The 17597-nt window shown below is 62.8% G+C and overlaps 1 protein-coding gene across 6 annotated transcripts; it reads left to right on the top strand.

The window, feature by feature from the left end:
• The first annotated feature begins 1291 nt into the window (after positions 1 to 1291).
• SLC38A3 (solute carrier family 38 member 3) lies at positions 1292 to 16764 on the top strand. 6 transcript variants are annotated; one of them, XM_032698736.1, is made up of 16 exons: positions 1292 to 1423; positions 9364 to 9515; positions 9650 to 9734; positions 9827 to 9942; positions 10378 to 10451; positions 10532 to 10624; positions 10721 to 10802; positions 11375 to 11457; positions 11607 to 11665; positions 12128 to 12301; positions 12414 to 12493; positions 13095 to 13195; positions 13296 to 13420; positions 13694 to 13838; positions 14315 to 14418; positions 16123 to 16761. In XM_032698736.1, exons 1-16 carry the CDS (start codon positions 1340 to 1342, stop codon positions 16741 to 16743), a joined length of 2178 nt encoding a protein of 725 aa, XP_032554627.1. In that variant the 5' UTR covers positions 1292 to 1339; the 3' UTR covers positions 16744 to 16761. The 6 variants fall into 6 exon arrangements, with proteins under 6 accessions (XP_032554627.1, XP_032554631.1, XP_032554628.1 ...); XM_032698740.1 differs by lacking the exon at positions 16123 to 16761 and adding an exon at positions 14527 to 16117 and having other exon boundaries at positions 1307 to 1423; XM_032698737.1 differs by lacking the exon at positions 1292 to 1423 and adding an exon at positions 1841 to 2011 and having other exon boundaries at positions 16123 to 16758.
• Positions 16765 to 17597: the final 833 nt, after the last annotated feature.

Here is a 17597-nt window from a genome sequence, read left to right on the forward strand (position 1 = left end):
GCATGCCCACCCCATGGCAGGCACTGCACCCCGTGCCATGGGACCATACTGTCCCCGTCCCCAGCACCTGTGCTGTGTTTGCTTACAGGGTGGAAGCTCTTGGTCTCACTTTACAACCTCGGCAAGGTGTGTTGCTGCCCATCCCGCGATGTTTCTGAACCGGTGCCACGTGGCTGCTCCTGCCTTTGCCAGGGCAGGGGAAGGGTTAAGCTGGTGGCTTGAGGCCAACCGTGCCCATCCTCTGGGTGCCTCCGGCTCCCCGTCACACTGCCAAATCTGGCTGTCTCCACTCCCCCGGCGTGCCAGCCAGCGCTGGTTCAGCACTTACGCATGCTGCTGTTATTAGAAATTAGTTAATGGATGTATGTATCCAGCCAAGGGAGAGCGGCAGTAACAGGAGCCGCGGGATTGCCGGGAGCGTGAGGGCACAGCTGCCACTGAATATTTAACATCCCTCAATGTCCAGGTGAGAGAGTGCTGCTGCTGCGAGGGGACGTTTTCCGCCTCTCATCCCGATGGCGATGCTCGCTGCTGCCTGGCAAAGCCATTTCTGTCCCAGGCTGCCCAAGGCTTCGCAAGGATTTATGAAAGATATGCATAACACAAATAAAACCTTCCAGCACTGAGCAGAGCCCTCCTGCCAATGAGCTGAGCAGGGCTCATGGCTCAGCATAGGAAATGGGCGGACCCCCAAGCATGAACCTCCAAGATTTTCCTCTGAAGTAAAAGCCAGGCATGGCAGACGAGCAGGAGGTAGTTTAGGGGTGACAGCCCTTGGAAAGGGGCAAGGAATCTTTGGGGTGACTGACTGACTGACCACGAGCTCCTGGCTCTCGCTGAAGTGTACAGGATGCACTTGGGAGAAGAAATTTCCGCTTTATGGTACTTTCATGGGGATAGACCCCAACATTGTGTCTCCATGAAAAAAGAGGTGTTTCAGCTCAAGTGGGGAAGTTTGATGGAGATTGGAGGAGGGGATCAGACTGTCTCACCCATTCTGGGTCATGTTGGGATGATCCCACATGGATTGTTTGCTCCCAGTGTTCTGAGGTGCTGGGGCCGGCACCCTGAGCAGGGCAGCCAGCTGGGCTGGTTTAACGTGGGAGCAGCTTGAGCTTCTCAAGCCAGGGGGAGAATCTGGTTGGGGGAGGTTGCTGCTGGGTGACCTTGCCCCTGCTGGGTGACCCCGCCTCTGCCTAAGATGGGAGAAAACCCAGTGCCAGCACTCGGCACATGCTGGAACTACCCTTTCAGGTTAGATTAGAGCAACTGCCCCTGCCCTGTAGCTTGGAGAGCAGCCACTGGCCTCTGGCATCAGCCCTGTCTGCTCTGGGGAGGGATGTCCGACGGAGTGATGATGGCTGGAGGGGCACCAATACCAAGTGGGGTGGCCATGTGCAGTGGAGTGGGGATGCTTGGTGAGGTACCGATTCCAGGTGGGGCAGCACTGCCTGGTGGGACACTGATGCTCGGTGAGGGACGATGCGTGGCGGGGGGGGTATGCCCGGTGCAGGGGGTGATGCCTAGTGGGACATTGATGCCCGGTGAGGGAATGATGCCTGGCAGGACAGTGATGCCCAGTGAGGGGGTGATGCCCGGTGAGGGGGTGATGCCCGGTGAGGGGGTGATGCCCTGCAGGACAGTGACGCCCGGTGAGGGGGTGATGCCCGGCGGTCAGCCACGTCTCGTGAGACACTGATGCGCGGTGGGGCAGCAATGCCCGGTGGGCGGCGATGCCCGAGGGGCGATGGTCCCTCCGGGGCGGGGCGGGGCAGGGGCCGGTCGGCGCGGGGCGGTCTCTCTCCCCGCGGCCGGTCCCTCCCCGGCACTGCCCCCGACGCTGTCCCGGTGGAGCGGAGATTGGAAGCCCCGCGCTGGGGGCGGGTCCGGCTCCGGTTTAATCTCCGGCTCCGCCGGGATTACGGTCGTAGGATAGTCTCTAATCCGCGACACCGGCCACCGGGGGCTGCTCGCCCCAGCCCGCAGCAAAGACACCGCGGAGAGGGGGCAGGTAGGTCCCTCCGGTCTCCCCCGGTGCTCGCACCCCTGCGCTCGCTGCCTTGTCCTCCGAGAAGCTCCGTGTCTGGAGGCTGCCGGGCGCTCGGACCCCTCACCTCCTCGTTTTCTCCTCCGCACGCCATCGAGCCCTCCCTGACCTATCGTGCTTCGCCGGCCCGGCTTCCCTCCCGCAGCCCGGCTGTCTCTCCTCTTCCTCCTCCTCCTCCCGGCGCCGAGTAGCAAGGGGAAGACTCCGGGGCTCGGCAGTCCTGGCAGGTGGCAGCGCCCCGGGGCTGTTTGCTTTTCTGTCCTCCTGCCACTTCCCTCCTTAGCGCCTGGCACCTTCCCACGGATGGGTGACATATACCGCGAGAGCAGGGGGAGGCAGAGCTCTGCCGTTCCACCCGGGTACCCCAGCGCTCTGGCACAGCCCCTGCCCGGGTCGTGGTGCGGGGGGCTTCGGCGTGGCCGCTTGCTCTGCTGATACTCATAGTGACACCAGCCCCAAACTCCCTTTACTTTCCTTTTGTTCTGCTTTAATTTTTAATCGCCCGTGGGAATGACATATGTTTCTGAAGGCTGGAATCGGCTGCCACCGGGATCGGGTGTCAGGGTGCTGGGGTGCCGGAGCGGGGGGCACGGGCAGGGAGAGTGATGCCGGCCGTCACGGGCACTGCTGGGGCTGGCCGGGCCCTGCGTGCGGAGATCCCACAGGCTGTGGTATTTATAGAGCCTGGCTGCCCGGGACAGCGGCGTGGAAAGCCAGGCAGCACATTGCGTTCCTGCTGACCACGCGTGTCCAATGCCAGCCGGTGTGGTGGCCCACTCTGCCAGGGCAGCTTTGAAGGTCCCACTGGAGAGAAGTGTTCCCCAAGGGAAACTGAGGCACAGCAGGTGGCTGCTGGACTTGGGGTCCCCGAGCTGGGCTAGCTCTGTGGTGTCACAGGTGAGACAGGGGCAAGTCCCCAACAGGTGGGGTGGAGGGGAAGCAGAGCCCCGGCTGGCTACGGAGGGCATGACTGTGCTGAGCTGCCATGGAGGAGATGGGGAATTTTCCACTGGTGTTTGGATCAGGCCCAAGGTGAGCTGTTAGACCTGCCTGGTTCCTGCTGCTGGCCTCCCTGTGGCTTTGTGGGGGTACCCCAGAGAAAGCCCTCTGTGCCCTGTGACACTGACCCGTCTCCCAGAACCAAGCACTGGTGTGGCCTGGCGCCGGTGGCCAGGGGTGCTGGGGGGCAGTGGGACACCCCAGCCCACCCGTGGGTGGCATGGGGGGTGCCGGCACTGCGGGGGACCCTGGCTGAGGTGCAAAGGGCCCCGCAGCACCCGGCCGTGCTGCAGCTGTAATCACACGCCGGGGCTGCAGCCACGGCAAACAAACAGGCATCGGCAGAGCCTATTTTCCTTGGCACACGGGGACGGGGGGAAGGAGCGGGATCCCACGGGCTCCTTTGGAAGTGCAGGTCTTGAGAAAACAGAGGCGGGTCGGGGACAGGATGGGCCCCCCATGTCCCCAGCTCTCCTCACTGCGTGGGTCTCAGCCGCCCCGTGCCTCCCCAGCTGCTGACGCAGGTCTGGGGCTGGATGGGTCCCCCATGCCAGCAGGGCACAGCCAGCCCAGTCCTGGTGTCCCCATGAAGCAGATACCAGGCTGGCAGGGTGTTCCAGTGGCGAGAGTGGCACAGCAGGGGCAGAGGTGGTACCATGGGGCTTAGGCACATCATGGCCCCTGGTTAGGACAGGGGGATGTGCTGGGGGTGCTGGGGGCACATGGGGCTGTGGCTGAGACCAGTCTCTCCTGTGACCCCAGTGTTGCCTGCAGCAAATGGCAGCTTGGATATTTTGCCATTGACAACTTGGTGTCATCCTGCCAGGGACAGGTGTGTTTTGGGGAGTGGGAACTCCTGGAAAGCACCTCGCTTTCAAGGTAAAATGCATCTCCAGAGGTGCGATAGAAAACCTGACATATTCTTTTACAGGCGTTACCTGCCCATCAGTCCCTGCAGTGCCATCACATGTGCCACCATCCTCCCTGGATGACTGTGTGCTCCCGATGGGCAGTGTTTTAAGTTTAAAGCAAAACCCGTCATATAGCAGAATTGGTAGTATGTTTTGGGCTCAAGCTGGTGTTTCACCCAGCCTTCCATAGAGCCACACTGGGTGCCACCAGCTTTGTGCTGTGCCCACCCTCTCCCTGTGCCCACGCTGCCAGCCACCTCTGCTGCCTGACCTTGTACCACACAGACTCAAGCCGGCCTGTGTCAGCAACAGCCTGGGCTGTCCCAGTGCTGGACACTGCAACCCTTGCCTGGCCTCAGCTTCCCCACTGCTCTTCCCAGGTTGCCTCGGTACTGGTGCTTGGATGTGGGAGGACGTGGTGGCCGATACCTGCACCATGGCCCCATCTTGGGGTGTGCGCCTGGCAGGAGATGCCGTGGCTGAGCCACACCATGGCTCTGGTGCTGGAAAATGCACCCCGCGGCCCCACCACGATGTTCGGCTCTACCATCCCCTTCCCTGCACTGCCCTTCCCCTCCCTGATGTGTCTCAGACCCCAGCACGTCTGTTGCTTTGGGACAGTGGCCACGGGCCAGCTCAGCTGTCGGCACGTTCTGTCTGCAGGCACATTCCCAGGCTCAGGCAGAGCTGTCCCCCAGGACATGGGTGCCACTTGTGCTCTTTGAGGGAAGACCCTGGATGGGCACTGCTGCCGGCATGATGGGGCAGAGATGGCCCAGAACTGCCCGTGCAGGTGTTGGTGCTGTCAGGGCCCTGTTAGCCAGGACAACAGCTTCCAGAGCCACTTGATCCTTCTTGTTACTACCAATTCTGCCCTGGCTGCAGCACGGGGGGCATTGCCTGAGCCATGGTGTGGTATTTGGGGTTGAAAGCCCAGGTAGCCCTGGGGTGAGGGGAGCCCAGGAGCAGCGTCCATTTTGCCCAGACTGTGCTGGGAGCATGAGTGGGGTAGGCTGGCATGGCTGGCTGGTGGGGCTGTCATCTCCTGAGGAGCTCTGGTGGGGCTATCTCAGGAGGGTCTCCACAAGATCTCTTTAGGGAGGGACTACAGCAGAGCAACCCAGAGGGGCTCTCCAGCCACGCACTGGGCAGGTTGTATCCAATTGTCCCTCCCTACAGCTGCTGGGGTCCCCATGCCCATGGGGGTTACCCCCAGAGCCCTTGCCCCAAAGGTGAGGTGCCTGACCATCCCCTGAACAGCTGGATTTGCCCCTTCGGGTGGCTGCTTCCCCTGGGAGACATGGGACCATGAGGCTGCCTATTCTTGGCTGGGAGATGGAGGAGGGGAATGCCATAGGTTAAAACCAGGTTTGGGGTGCTAATTTTAGGAAGGCAGGTTGTGGGGAAAGCCACAGCTGTGTGTGCTTCAGGGGAAGAGCAGACCTTGCTGGCAAGGCTGGCCCAGAATGTTGTCTGTGAAGGGGCAAGGGGATAGGGGGTTCTCGGCTGTGTGCCCTGCTGGGGTCAACTTCCCTGAGGAGGTGTTGCCCAGGGACCCCTGAGGTTTGCACTGTTGCCCCAAATCTGCCCCTGTGCCCACACATCCCCATGCCCACAGCAGTGCTGGAGGCTGACCAGGGACCCCAGGCTGAGGGTCACCCCATACCCCGTGGTGGTGCTGGGGGTAACCCTGGGCCCGGGGCTGATGGCAGTGGGGGGACGCAAGTGGCATCCCTGCCCAGTTGCCCACGCTGCCCGTCTCTCTGGGCACGTTCTGTCACCAGCACAGCCCCAGGCAACATGAAACCTGTGTGTCCAGCTCCGCTGAAACTCGAACGGCCACCTGGGCAGGCGGGCATGGGCGGGGGGGCTGCTGTGCCCCTGGCACACACCGGAGTCAGCGGGATACCTGGCTGCCATCACGCAGGCCGGCAGCTGCGGCAGGCTTGGCGCTAAAGCCGGATTACCACCCGGAATAGTCCCACGGCCCCAGATGGGCCGGATTAGTGAGGATTCATCTGCAGAGGGAGAGAAGATGGGGAGGGGGTCTCTGCCCTGTGGGGTCCCTGGCCTGGGGCAGAGCTCACCTGCTGCCAAAGAAACCTTCATTCCCCATGCTTGGGAGCAAGTGGGTGTTCCCAGGTGGGTGACGTGGGCTGGGGGGATGCAGTGAGTGGTGGCCCCCCAGGCTGGTGCTGCCTGGTGCAGGCTGGCAGGCACTGGCTGCCTTTCTCTATGCGTGCCATACTCCCACTGGCACAGCATGTGCTGGTAGGGACTGTGCCATGCCGAGGCTTGACCAGGGTAACCAGCACAGTGCAAGAGCCAGACTTTTCCAGGATGTGTCCTCCTGGACGCATTGCCAGATTCAATGGACTGCCGTCTGACATTGTCTGCTGGCATTGCTGGCAGAGCTCCCCAGCCCCAGCCCCCTGCTCCTGCCTGTGCCTTGCTCCCAGATAGGATTTTCCACCTTTTAAATAAAGTCTTTGTGGCAGAGGGATGCAGCCCCTTCCAGGACCAGAACCCCACCACGGTGCCCTGGTCCCCGAGGAAGGCTGGCAGGGGGCTGGGGTGAGTCTAGGACTGCCCTCCTGCCAAGGTAGGGCAGGGATCTGGGAACCCTGCCGCCCTAAACATGTCCCTATCCCAGCGAGGGAGGGCAGGCGTCTGTGCTGGCTGGGATGCAGCGTGCAAGACCAAACGTAGCCTCCCCTGGTGTGCAGACGTGGCCAGCGGGAGGGTACGTGCTGCCACATGCATCCAGCTCCGTGTTCCGTCTGCGGGGGCTGCGGGACGGCACCAGGGCCTGGCTTGGGCTGCCTGGCCACGACAGTGGGACAGCAGGAGCAGCCTGTGAGAGGTGGGAGGTCTGTCTGCAGTGGGGCTGTGCCTGTCGTTGTCACCCAGAACCGGCAGCCAGTGGGGAGGTGCATGCCGGGAAATCGATGCAGCTTGCTCAGCACCCCCAGGAACACGGTCCTGGGTGCTGCAGCGGGGGGGCGGTTCTGTACCTGTCCACGTGGCCAGGCCCACACCATCAGGCTGGGCGAGCGGGTGCTGGGGCCGCTGGTCAGGAGGGGGATGACGCCAGGCAGCACATGGGCTGCCCAATGTGGCAGAGAAGACGGCAGCACCTCATCTGTGTGGTGGCACCCTGAGGGAACTGATCCCTGGGGAGATGCTCTTTGTCTGGAGCAGAGGGTCCCCAGCTGAGGTGGGCACACAGTGAGAAAGCTGAAAACACCAACCTCAGCCCAGGGGGACCCATGCCACTCCCTCAGGGCCACCCGCCACTCTGTATTTGTTGTTCTGCCCAGCCTTATCACAAGGCAAACAGCGGCAGGCAGGGCATGCGCTGCCCGATCGAAGCGTCTTCCGCTCCCTCTCCTTTCATCTCCCCCCCTGCCCTGGCCACTGCCACCAGGAGACCCTGGCTGAGGGGCAAAGGCCAGGGCCAGCTGGGGAGGTGGTAGCAAGTGGTGCCGTGGCTGTGCCAGGGCTGTGCCAGGGCTGCCTGGCGGGAGGAAGCGTCTGGGTGGCAGCACGAAGCCTGGTGCATGCTGAATGAGCCCGGCCCTGCCGCTTGCTATTCCGAGAGACGCTTGGGGGAAGAAGCTGGTATTTCCTGAGCTGCCCAGAGAGGTGTAATTATAACCTGGGAGAAGAAAGGGTCTGCAGAGGAGAGTGCCCAGCCTTCCTGGCGCCCGCGGGGGAGCGGGCAGGGGAGCCGGCAGGTCCTGCCTGCCACTGGTGGGATGTGGTGAGCCCTGACCGCAGGCAGCACGGTGGCACTGGGGGGCTTAGGGACCTGCTGGAGCATCAGGGATCTGGTGGTCTCCCTTGATCCCATACCAGGAGTGATGGGTTTGGTGTTGCCTGCCCATGGCAGTGGGAAGGCGCAGAGTTAACGGTGGCGTTTGGACGTGCTGGCAGCCTTGTTTGTGCCTGGATCCATCCCAAGCGGAGGCCTAGTGGAGGGGATAAATCATCACCCAGAGCCCGCCCTGCGCTTCCCTCTATCCCCCGCATGTCTGAGCCTTCCCATTCTGATCCCTGCTGGCCTGTGTTCTGCCTCAGTTTCCCCACCTGGCTCAGTGCTGTAGGCAGGGTGGCCCAGACATGTGCCCCCCATCTTAGGCCAACCTTATGGGCTCAGCCCACCTGACAGTGCCAGGAGCTGTTGTGTGGCCTGGGATGACCCTGCCAGGTCGCCTTTGTGGCCTAGATGGGCAGGGACAGACAGGGCAGCAGCTCAGGAGACCGGAGGTACTGGCACCCACACCCTGCCATGTCATCCTTTGCTTGCGTGCCAGGAGGATGGCTGTACCTGACTGTGCTGTGGGAAGGCTCCCCTGGTCTCTAGGGATACCAATCCCCTGCAAACATAAAGATGAGCATGTCCCCTGCTCACCCCATGGGGACCCCAGGCACCGAGGGGACGGGGCAGCAGCATCCTCCCGGGGTTGGGGACCAGACTGCATCCCGGCCAGCCCTCACTTCCAGGTGGGTGGCATCGTCTTTTGGCCGGATGTAGCCCCAGCAAGGAGCCCCCTGGTCAGCCGGACAGGACCCCAGCCCCCCGGGGCGGCGGGGGGTGGCGGGACCCTGCCCCGGCTGCCAGCCTGCCCCAGAAAGCCACCCTGTGCCGTTTCCCAGCGGGGCGGGGAGGGCCGGGGCTTGCACAGAGGCGGCTTTGTGCGGCGTGCCAAGGCGTCCCGCGCTCGGCAGCCCGGCCGCTTTCCCCTGCCAAGGAGCTGTCTCCCGGCCCCGCGCTCTTTCCTGCTCCGTTTGTCCAGCCCTGACGTGCCCTCGAGCCCCCCGCCTTGGCACCCCGGCAGCGGCGGGACGCGGGTGAGCCCTTCGCGCCGGGCAGCACCACGGGCTTCACATAACGGTGGTGGTTGGGGGGTCCCCGAGCTCCCCACCCTGTCCTCAGCCACTCCCTCAAACAGCCCTGCTCGCCTGTCGGCGCCCGTCTTCAGGAGGGGAAACTGAGGCACGGAGCCGGGAGCTGCGGGCAGGGCAGCAGAGGTGGGCAGGCGGCAGGGATGGGGGCTCTGGGGCTGGGCAGCACCGTGGTGCGGGCAAGGAGGTGGGGTGGGCTGTGGGATGGCTGGCCAGGCAAGGGGACTGTCCCCCCTTGGGACACCAGTGTAGCTGTTGGAACTGGGGCAGAACTCCACGGGGCATTGTGTGCTGAGTGGGCAGAAGGGAGAAGCCCAGACATGGTGATGCCTGGCTGGGTGACCCTCTCATCCCCATGCACCTGTCCCTGTAATGCCACCAGCGCTGGTGCTGAGCCCAGCTCCAGTGTCATTGGTGGATGCAGGGCTTGTGAGACTTTAGGCCAGCCCCTCTGGTGCTCCTGCCCGAAGCTGGACCTCTGTTGTCCCCCTCTTGCAGAGCCCAAGGAGAGCCCACAGCGAGCCCAGCTGTCTCCCAGCCATGGATACCACGGACGTGCCCCTCCAGGCCGAGATGGTGGAGCTGGTGCCCAATGGGAAGCACGCGGCCACGCTCACTGCCTCCGCTCTCCCCTCGCTGGCGGGTGACAGGTAGGGACCCCAGGGCAAGCAGGAGTGCCAGGAACTTGGGGAGGTCCTCCTAGCTGCTCCCTGCCCTTGCAGTACCAGCCAGTGCTGATGGCCCCTGGCTCTGCTTTGGCTTCACCCCCTTCCTCCATGGCCAGATTTGAGGAGAACCAGACTGGTGTGGCAGAGATGGAGGAGTTCCTGCCCCATGGCGCCGAGAAGAAGCAAACGCACTTCACTGACGTGAGTATTGGCACGGGCACGGTGGTGGGCATGGGATGGGGCTAGTTCCCAGTGAACTGGTGCATCCCCTCCTTGTTGTGTCCTGTGAACAGTTCGAAGGGAAGACGTCTTTCGGGATGTCTGTCTTCAACCTGAGCAATGCCATCATGGGCAGTGGCATCCTGGGGCTGGCCTATGCCATGGCCAACACCGGCATCATCCTCTTCCTGTGAGTGCCATGGGGCTCTGGGGGGGTCTGTGGGTGCAGGAAAGAAAGAAGTCTCTGACTTGAGGTCATGCAGGGGCCAGTGTCCTGCTGGCTGAGCAATGCCCATTGCTGGCATGAGCCTGCCTACCCTGTTGGGTGCTGTGACCCACTGGGGAAGTGGAGGAGAAGGGTGAAGGTTTGCCTTCTTACTACAAGTTCAGATTTCCACAGGTGACCCAAAGGATGTGAGTGCCAGCTCCATTGGGCATGGAGATGTGGGTCACAGGGTCCCTGCACCCTACAGCCTGTCTGCCCTGTGAGCACCCAGCCGGTGAGGGGCTGGTGTCCTGCCAGGACAGCTGCCCACAGGCAGAACCTGTCTGTGCAGGGTTTGCTCCACAGCTGTGTCTGAGCCCTGTGCTGTGACCCACTGGTGACTGTGCTGTCCTCCTGCAGCTTCCTCCTGACAGCAGTGGCCCTGCTCTCCAGCTACTCCATCCATCTGCTGCTCAAGTCCTCGGGCATTGTAGGTGAGTGCCAGGTCCTTGGCAGGGCTGTGCCAGAGCATCCCATCCTGACCCTCACCCCACCACTGCTCCCCATCCCACAGGCATCCGTGCCTATGAGCAGCTGGGCTACCGAGCCTTTGGCACGCCAGGGAAGCTGGCAGCAGCCATTGCCATCACGCTGCAGAACATTGGAGGTGAGGATGGGGCTGGGGAGACCTGTTGAGGCTGGGAATGAGGGATGGATGGGACCAGAGCACATCAGAACAGTACGACCTTGCTCTGCCCTGCAGCCATGTCCAGCTACCTGTACATTGTCAAATCTGAAGTGCCTCTGGTCATCCAGACCTTCCTCAACCTGGAGGAGAAGACCACGTGAGTGCCTCCTGCCCACGCTGCCTGCGTGCCTTCCCCGGACAGGCGCCGGTGCTCCGGCTCCAGCTGTGCAGCCCATGGCAGGGATTTACTATCATTAAGCCACTACTATTTTTGATAACTGTCAGTGCTGAATAAGCCCCTGGGTGAGATTAAACTGAGCTGAACTTCCAATCCCCGCTCCTCACATCCCCTTGGGATCAGGCTTTCCTCCTTGAGCAGAACCTGGGGCTGTGGGGTGGGGGACGGGAGCTCTGGTTAGGAATAGGTCCCCCTACCCCATGCCCACATCCACACCAGCAGTTCTAGTCCTTAGGGGTGTACACTGTGGGGGTAGCCAGGACCCAGCTGAAGGGCCCTCAGGCATGCTGCCCTCAGGGGTCCTTAAGGATGCCATCTCAGGGGTCCCCAGGGATGTTAGCACAGCAGGGATATCAGCCTCAGGGGACACCAGTACCCCTGGGGTTTGCCAGCTTCAGGGACCCTACAAATGGCAGACAACTCCTGCAGTGGCTGCCTCTGCCTCCCTTGCCCCAGCAGAGTGGGATGGTGAGCAGGCCCTCTACTTACAGGGACTGGTACATGAATGGGAACTACCTGGTGATCCTGGTTTCTGTCACCGTTATCCTGCCCCTGGCCCTCATGAAGCAGCTGGGTAAGTCAGAGGGATGCCACCCCATGGTCTGGCACCCAGGGTTCTCTGCTGAGTTGCAGTGCCAGCCTGGAGGTGCTGGGCATGGAGGGGGCACCTAGGCAGTGTGAGGGTCCTGCCTGCACCCACCGACCACTCTCCTCTCTCCTTAGGTTACCTTGGCTACGCCAGTGGCTTCTCCCTCAGCTGTATGGTCTTCTTCCTCATCTCGGTAAGCACCCGCTGGCACGTGCCAGCGCCTTGGGGTGCCAAGCATCCCTCCTGCAGGGAGGTGCGGCCAGGCTGGTTGCTGTGGGGACAGTGGAGACAGCAGGGACAGCGGCCGCTCGGGGCTGCGGAGACGCTGTGGCGGTGCTGTCAAGCTGCTGGGTTATTTTCGGCTGAAGGAACTGAGTGTCATGGAAAGGGAGAGGGAGAGGGTGCCGGGGGGGAAAATCACACATGTGGCCCCTCCACGTGCCACTGCCCTGCTCTGCCCCGCTGCCCACCCTCACAGGGGCAAGCAGGGGGGAACCAGCATTGCCATGGGGCAGCGCCAGCAAAGGATGCCCCATAGAGGGGTCCCAGCAGGGGCACTGGAACCCTCCTGCTGGGCATTGTGCTGGCTTGGGTATTGGATACTGGGAGTTGGTGGCATCAAGAGCTGACCGTTCCCATGTGCCCTCTACCCCAGGTCATCTACAAGAAGTTCCAGATCCCCTGCCCACTCCCTGAGCAGGAGGGGAACCTTACAGACATCCTCAACGTCACCTCTGTCAGCACTAGTGACTACCAGAATGGCTACACTGTCCTCCAGGCCTCTGAGCAGGACACCTGCAGCCCCAGCTTCTTCACCCTGAACTCCCAGGTAAGGTCCCCTGAGGCTCTGGGTGAGCCCCCTCCCTGTACACTCCATGAAGACAGGTGGTCCTGGTGCTGGCACTTGGCACCCAGCAGTCAGTCGCCTTCCTCTTGCACAGACAGCGTACACCATCCCCATCATGGCCTTCGCCTTCGTCTGCCACCCCGAGGTCCTGCCCATCTACACCGAGCTGAAGGAGTGAGTCCTGGGTGGGGGCACCCACGGGGAGGGGTGGGCTTCGTCCGGTGCCCACCCAAAGGCAGTGCCGTCCGTGTGTGGGACCTGCGCCGGGGCAGCGTGGGGAGGTGGGTGATATGACCCTGGGTGGGTGGGCGGGGGTGGTGGGTGACAGGACCTGGGATGGGTGAGCAGGTGGGTGGTGGGTGATATCACACCCAGGAGATTGATGATATCACCCGGCTTAGGTGATATCACCCCTGGGAGGTGGGTGATGTGGGTCAGGATGGCTGGTGGGTGATATGGCCCCTAGGAAGTGGGTGCCATGCCCCAGGTTGGGTGGTAGGACCCTTGGGAGGTAGGTGGTATGGCCCAGGGTGAGTGGGTGGTGGTGAGTGGTATCACCCCTAGGAGGGGGGTGATGCGACATGGAATGGGTGGGGGGTGGTATGACCCCTTTGAGGTGGGTGTTGTGACCCGAGATGGGTGGGTGGGTGGTTGACTGGTGGTGGGTGATCCAACACACCACACAGCCCAGGAAGGGGGGTGCAGACCTTCTCCGCACAGCTCTCACGGGGCTGGCCCGGAGGGCACTTGGGGCTGAGCCCGCCGTCTCCCACAGCCCCTCCAAGAAGAAGATGCAGTGCATCTCCAACATCTCCATCACGGTCATGTACCTCATGTACTTCTTGGCTGCCCTCTTTGGCTACCTCACGTTTTACGGTGAGCCCTCAGGGAGGGGGCTGGGTGCCCTGCTGGCACATGGTGCCAGGGGGGTGGTGATGCTGGGTCTCACCCAGCAGCTCCCCACTGGTGTCTGCAGGCCGTGTGGAGTCAGAGCTGCTGCACACGTACAACAAAGTGGACCCCTTTGACGTGCTCATCCTGTGTGTGCGGGTGGCTGTGCTGACTGCTGTCACCCTCACTGTCCCCATCGTCCTCTTCCCGGTGAGTGGCCCTGCAGGAATGCCAGGTGGCTTCAGCAACAGGCTTTGAGAGGGGAAACTGAGGCAGCAAAGAGGACAGGAATTGGGGAACAGGACGTGCTGGGTGCCAGGAACAGGGCTGGGGCAGAGAGAGGGGTGATGGGGACCACTGGGGCATCAGGGTCAGGGCTTGGGCAGGGGAAGGGGTGATGGTGACCAGCAGGATTGCAATGACAGGGGATGGGATGGATCTTGGCTCCAAGGATGGAGTGTGACACCCTGTCCCTGTCCCCAGGTACGCCGGGCTATCCAGCAGATGCTGTTCCAAGGGAAAGACTTCAGCTGGATCCGCCACATCATCATTGCAGTGGTCCTGCTGACCTTCATCAACCTCCTGGTCATCTTTGCCCCCTCCATTCTTGGCATCTTCGGCTTGATTGGTAGGTGGCAGTGCCCTACTCCTGTCCCCCCTTGGGCAGGGGGTACTGCAGCAGCACACCAGCCGCTGTCCTGGCTGGCACTTGGCTTTGACTGACCCCCCCGTGCCTCACTTTCCCCTTCCCATCATGCCAGGACAAGCTGGCGTATGGGGCATCCCCCATCCCATCCTCATCCTGGAAGGCTGGTTCCTGCAGTACAGTGGCAGCACTTTCTCTTCCCCTGCGTGTTTCTCTTGATCCCCCCAGCCTGGCTCCCCCCTCTCGGCGCTCAGCTCCGTGCCAAGGCCCTGGCTGCAGGAGGGGGGTGGGGACAGTGCCAGCACACCGAGTCCCTGGGTTCCTGGAAGGCTTTGCCAGGCCTGGGAGGGGGGTGAGGGGGTGGAACGGGGGAAACAAGACCTGGCCTGGCAGGGGGGCTGGCAAGGCTGAGCCACGGCGTGGGAGGCCCCTGCCCACTCTGTCCCTGTCTGCTCCAGGTGCCACCTCTGCTCCCTGCCTCATCTTCATCTTCCCCGCCATCTTCTACATCCGCATCATGCCCAAGGACAAGGAGCCGCTGCGCTCCACCCCCAAAATATTGGTAAGTGTGGGCAGGGAGTACAAGGATGGGGATGGGGACGGGGCTTCTGAGGCTGGCTGGGAACCCCATCACCCTGGCTGTCCCTGAGCCCCTTCCTTGTCCCCACAGGCTGCCTGCTTTGCCCTCCTTGGGGTGGTCTTCATGATCATGAGCTTGAGCTTCATCATCATCGACTGGGCCACGGGTGGGGGCAAGAGCGGAGGCAACCACTAGCCAGCACCGGGTGCCCATGCCAACCCCCCCCACTGGTGCCCCAGGGAGAGCCAGCCCCGGGCTCAGCCCCCATGCTGCAGCCCCACTGGTATTCCCTGGGGAATTCTGCCCATCACCTCTGGTGGCGGTGAGGGGGCATGAGCCATGGCAGGCATGGGGACTCCTTGACCTGTGCCTGAGATGGGGCAGTGAGCCCGGGGCAGGTCCTGTGCCCCCCAGCCACTCCAGCGGGTACTCTCCCTGCTCCGCGCCTCAGTTTCCCCATCCGTAAAATGGGGACAATAATACTGCCCTACCTCACCCGGAGCTGGCTGTCAGGTGGGGCTTGTCTCTGCACCCCCAGAGCCACCAGCAGCAGGCACTGCCAGGGGCGTGGGGGACTGTCCACCACGGGGACCGAGGACTGGGGACACTTTCCTGGTGCCCCCCCCACGACAGCATCAAGAGCCCTGATGAACAGCGTCCCTGGTGGTTGGAATCTATCAGGGCAGTCAGATCTGTGACAGCACCTGTGCCCAAGCCGCCCACCCTCTCCCTCTGCTGTCCCACAGTCCCCAGAAAGATGCCACCCCACTGCCCTGGCATCATGGGTGTACCCCAGTCCCCGTGGGCAAGGGTGGTCCTGCTGCTGTGGCGGGTGGTACCCAGCCCGCTGCTCTTGAGCCTGCTGGGCTGCTGGTGCCTGCGGATGGGACCCTGCTGACCCCTAGGCCATGTTTGGGGACTGGCTGCATTGCTCTGGGGAGGTGACACGCACGCCAGGGGCTTGGTGCCCACTGGCATCCTGCCCGTGCTGCAGCTCGGCTGCCAGGGACCTGGCCCACCCGAGGGGCACAGGAGGGTGTGGGGTGGTCTGGGGACAGTGCTCACGGGGGGGCCAGCTCAGGGCTGTGGAGGCACCCCGTCTGCGTGCCCAGACGCCAGAGTGATGGGCACCCCAGCAAACCAAGCTGTCCCTGCTCGCCTTGCACCCTGGGCCAGCACCCAGGCCCCCACATCCCTCACCGATCCATCCATCCATCCATCCATGCTGCTGGGACACCCCAAACCATGCCAAAAGCTGGACAGTGGCTCTCCCACCCTTGGCCTCCCTTCCCAGCATGGAGGGCAGTCTGGCAGGGTGGGCAGCACGGGTCGGGGGGGGGGGGGTCTGTCCTGCAGCAAAGTACATAAGAGATGTATTTTTTTATTGGGTGGTGGAGGCTGGGATGCTTTTTATAAATACTGTACATAAGAGTAGATCTTTTTTAACGTGTTGTGTTGCTCTGGGTAGCTCTGTATAATGTACATATCACATGCGGAGGGGAGGGGGGACACCGTCGTGGACCCTCGCCATCTGCCCGGGAACTGCCGGCTGCAGTGTGGCCCCGGTGTCCCTGTCCCCAGCCCAGCTGCCCTGTGACCATCGCTGACACGTGTAAATTATTGGGGGAGGTGGTGCCGGTGGCGGCGGGAGGCCGGCGGTGAGAATAAAGATGTGAATGTGCCCAGGTCTCGGGCGTCACTGGGGCAGAGGAGGAGCTGGCACGCAGGCTGGCACCCGGCACACGGCGTCCTGAGGTGGCACGGACAGACGGACATGCATGCACGGACGTGTGTGAGGACAGCAGGGACATGCGGACATGGATGTGCAGGGTTAGTGCATGTGCATGCTCGGCAGGACAGAGAGCATGGATGTACAGCAGGACAGCACAGACACACGGACACAGATGCGCAGGGACCCCTGTGGGAACAGGACCCTCGTGGGTGTTGGACCCTGGGGAAACAGAACTCCTGGGGAGCAAAACCCCAGGGGAGCAGGACACCTGTGAGAGCAGGACCCCCAGGACAGTGGGGCATGTGTGGGGGGAGCAAGACTCTGGCGAGTGGGACAAGTTTGGGAGCAGGACCCCCAGGGAGCAGGACTCATGTGGGAGTAGGAACCCTGGGAAGCGGGACTGCCGTGGCATTAGTATCCCTGGGGAGTGGGGCTCCTGTGGAAGCAGGGCTGCAGTAGAAGTGGGGCTGGGGCATCTTGTGCCCAGTGCCAGGGCAGGGGGTGCCCCAAGTGCCCTCCGGGCCAGCCCAAAGCCCCCCAGCCCTCGCCCATGGCACAGTGTGGCGTGGGGGTGAGCCCCCCGGCTCCCCCAGCCCTGGCCCCTCGCTCCTCTCTGCCGGCCCCAGGCCCGGGCTCAGCGCCAGCTCGTTAGTGAAGCCTTATTAGCACGGCAGCCCGCTCCCACGGGAACAGTCCTGCTCCTGCCACGCCAAGCCCACGGGTGCAGACCCCACGGAGCATGCTGCCCCCGTTCCCCTGGCATTGCCCTTCTGAGTTAGAGCATCCTTTGCTGCCCCCACCCTGCTTGGTGGGTGCCAGTGGATGGGGTGGGGAGGGGCTGGGGGGTCCGGGCAGGCATAAGGTGCTGCTGTAGGGCTGGCACATAGTAAGGGCGGCTGCCTGGGCACGGGCCAGCCCTGTGGGGCAACTTGCACAGCCTACCCACCTCCTCAGGTGGCATGGGGGGGTCTAGTTCTCAAGAGAGCAGCCGTGGGAGCCAGGGGATGGGGCAAGCACCTGGGGTGCCCCCTGTTCTGGCAGAGAGCTGCAGATGCCCCATCCAGGCCAGTCCCATCCTGCCCCATCCTTTGTCACAGGCACCCCCAGCCCTGGTACCCACCAAGGAGCTTCCTCCTCTGTCAGTGTGGCACGTGGGTCCCACGTGTGTGGGACTGAGCCCCAGGGGCAATGATAGAATAAGGGGATCCCCACGGTCTGAGCCACCACCCTATGACACCGTGTCCCCGCAGAAGGTGGCCCTGAGACACAGCATCACCCACACCGCTGCACCCCTAAGGCTGCACCTATTGCTCTGCATCCAAAGGGCCCCAGCCCCAAAATGCAGCACCCAGACTCCATCACCCCCGCCACGTCTGTCCCTTCACACACCGTGTCCTGCCCCACTCCTGTCCCTTCACACACCGTGTCC

This window comes from Chiroxiphia lanceolata, chromosome 11 (genome assembly GCF_009829145.1).
Source record: "Chiroxiphia lanceolata isolate bChiLan1 chromosome 11, bChiLan1.pri, whole genome shotgun sequence".
Classification (NCBI taxonomy): domain Eukaryota; kingdom Metazoa; phylum Chordata; class Aves; order Passeriformes; family Pipridae; genus Chiroxiphia; species Chiroxiphia lanceolata.